General features: G+C 62.1%; 1 protein-coding gene across 1 annotated transcript in view; it reads left to right on the forward strand.

The window, feature by feature from the left end:
• The first annotated feature begins 87 nt into the window (after positions 1-87).
• Positions 88-240, forward strand: part of CINP (cyclin-dependent kinase 2 interacting protein) — a 5805-nt gene continuing 5652 nt past the window's right edge. Inside the window, exon 1 of the mRNA XM_009705036.1 lies at positions 88-199. Within this exon, the coding sequence (XP_009703338.1) occupies positions 88-199 (112 nt within the window). The remainder of the gene's footprint in view (positions 200-240) is intronic.

Genomic DNA, 240 nt, shown 5'->3' on the forward strand with positions numbered 1-240 from the left:
AGGCCGGGTCCTGGCGCTTCCTAAATAAATTAATGTCGGTGTCCGTTGTGCCCTGCCAGCCCGCCGGTGCGTTACTTTCACGCACGGATGTGGGTGCGGATGAGGAAGGAGCCCAGTACCTCGCTCGTGCCCCCCGTGCGTTCCCCTGCGTGCGGGCTCCGCGTTTGTGACCGCTTCCGAAGTGTCTCTGTGAATAAAAGTTAAAACCAGCAAATGCGCGGGCAGAGCGGCGGGGGGGGG

Source organism: Cariama cristata, unplaced genomic scaffold, assembly GCF_000690535.1.
Source record: "Cariama cristata isolate BGI_N322 unplaced genomic scaffold, ASM69053v1 scaffold41137, whole genome shotgun sequence".
In the NCBI taxonomy this organism is placed as follows: Eukaryota; Metazoa; Chordata; class Aves; order Cariamiformes; family Cariamidae; genus Cariama; species Cariama cristata.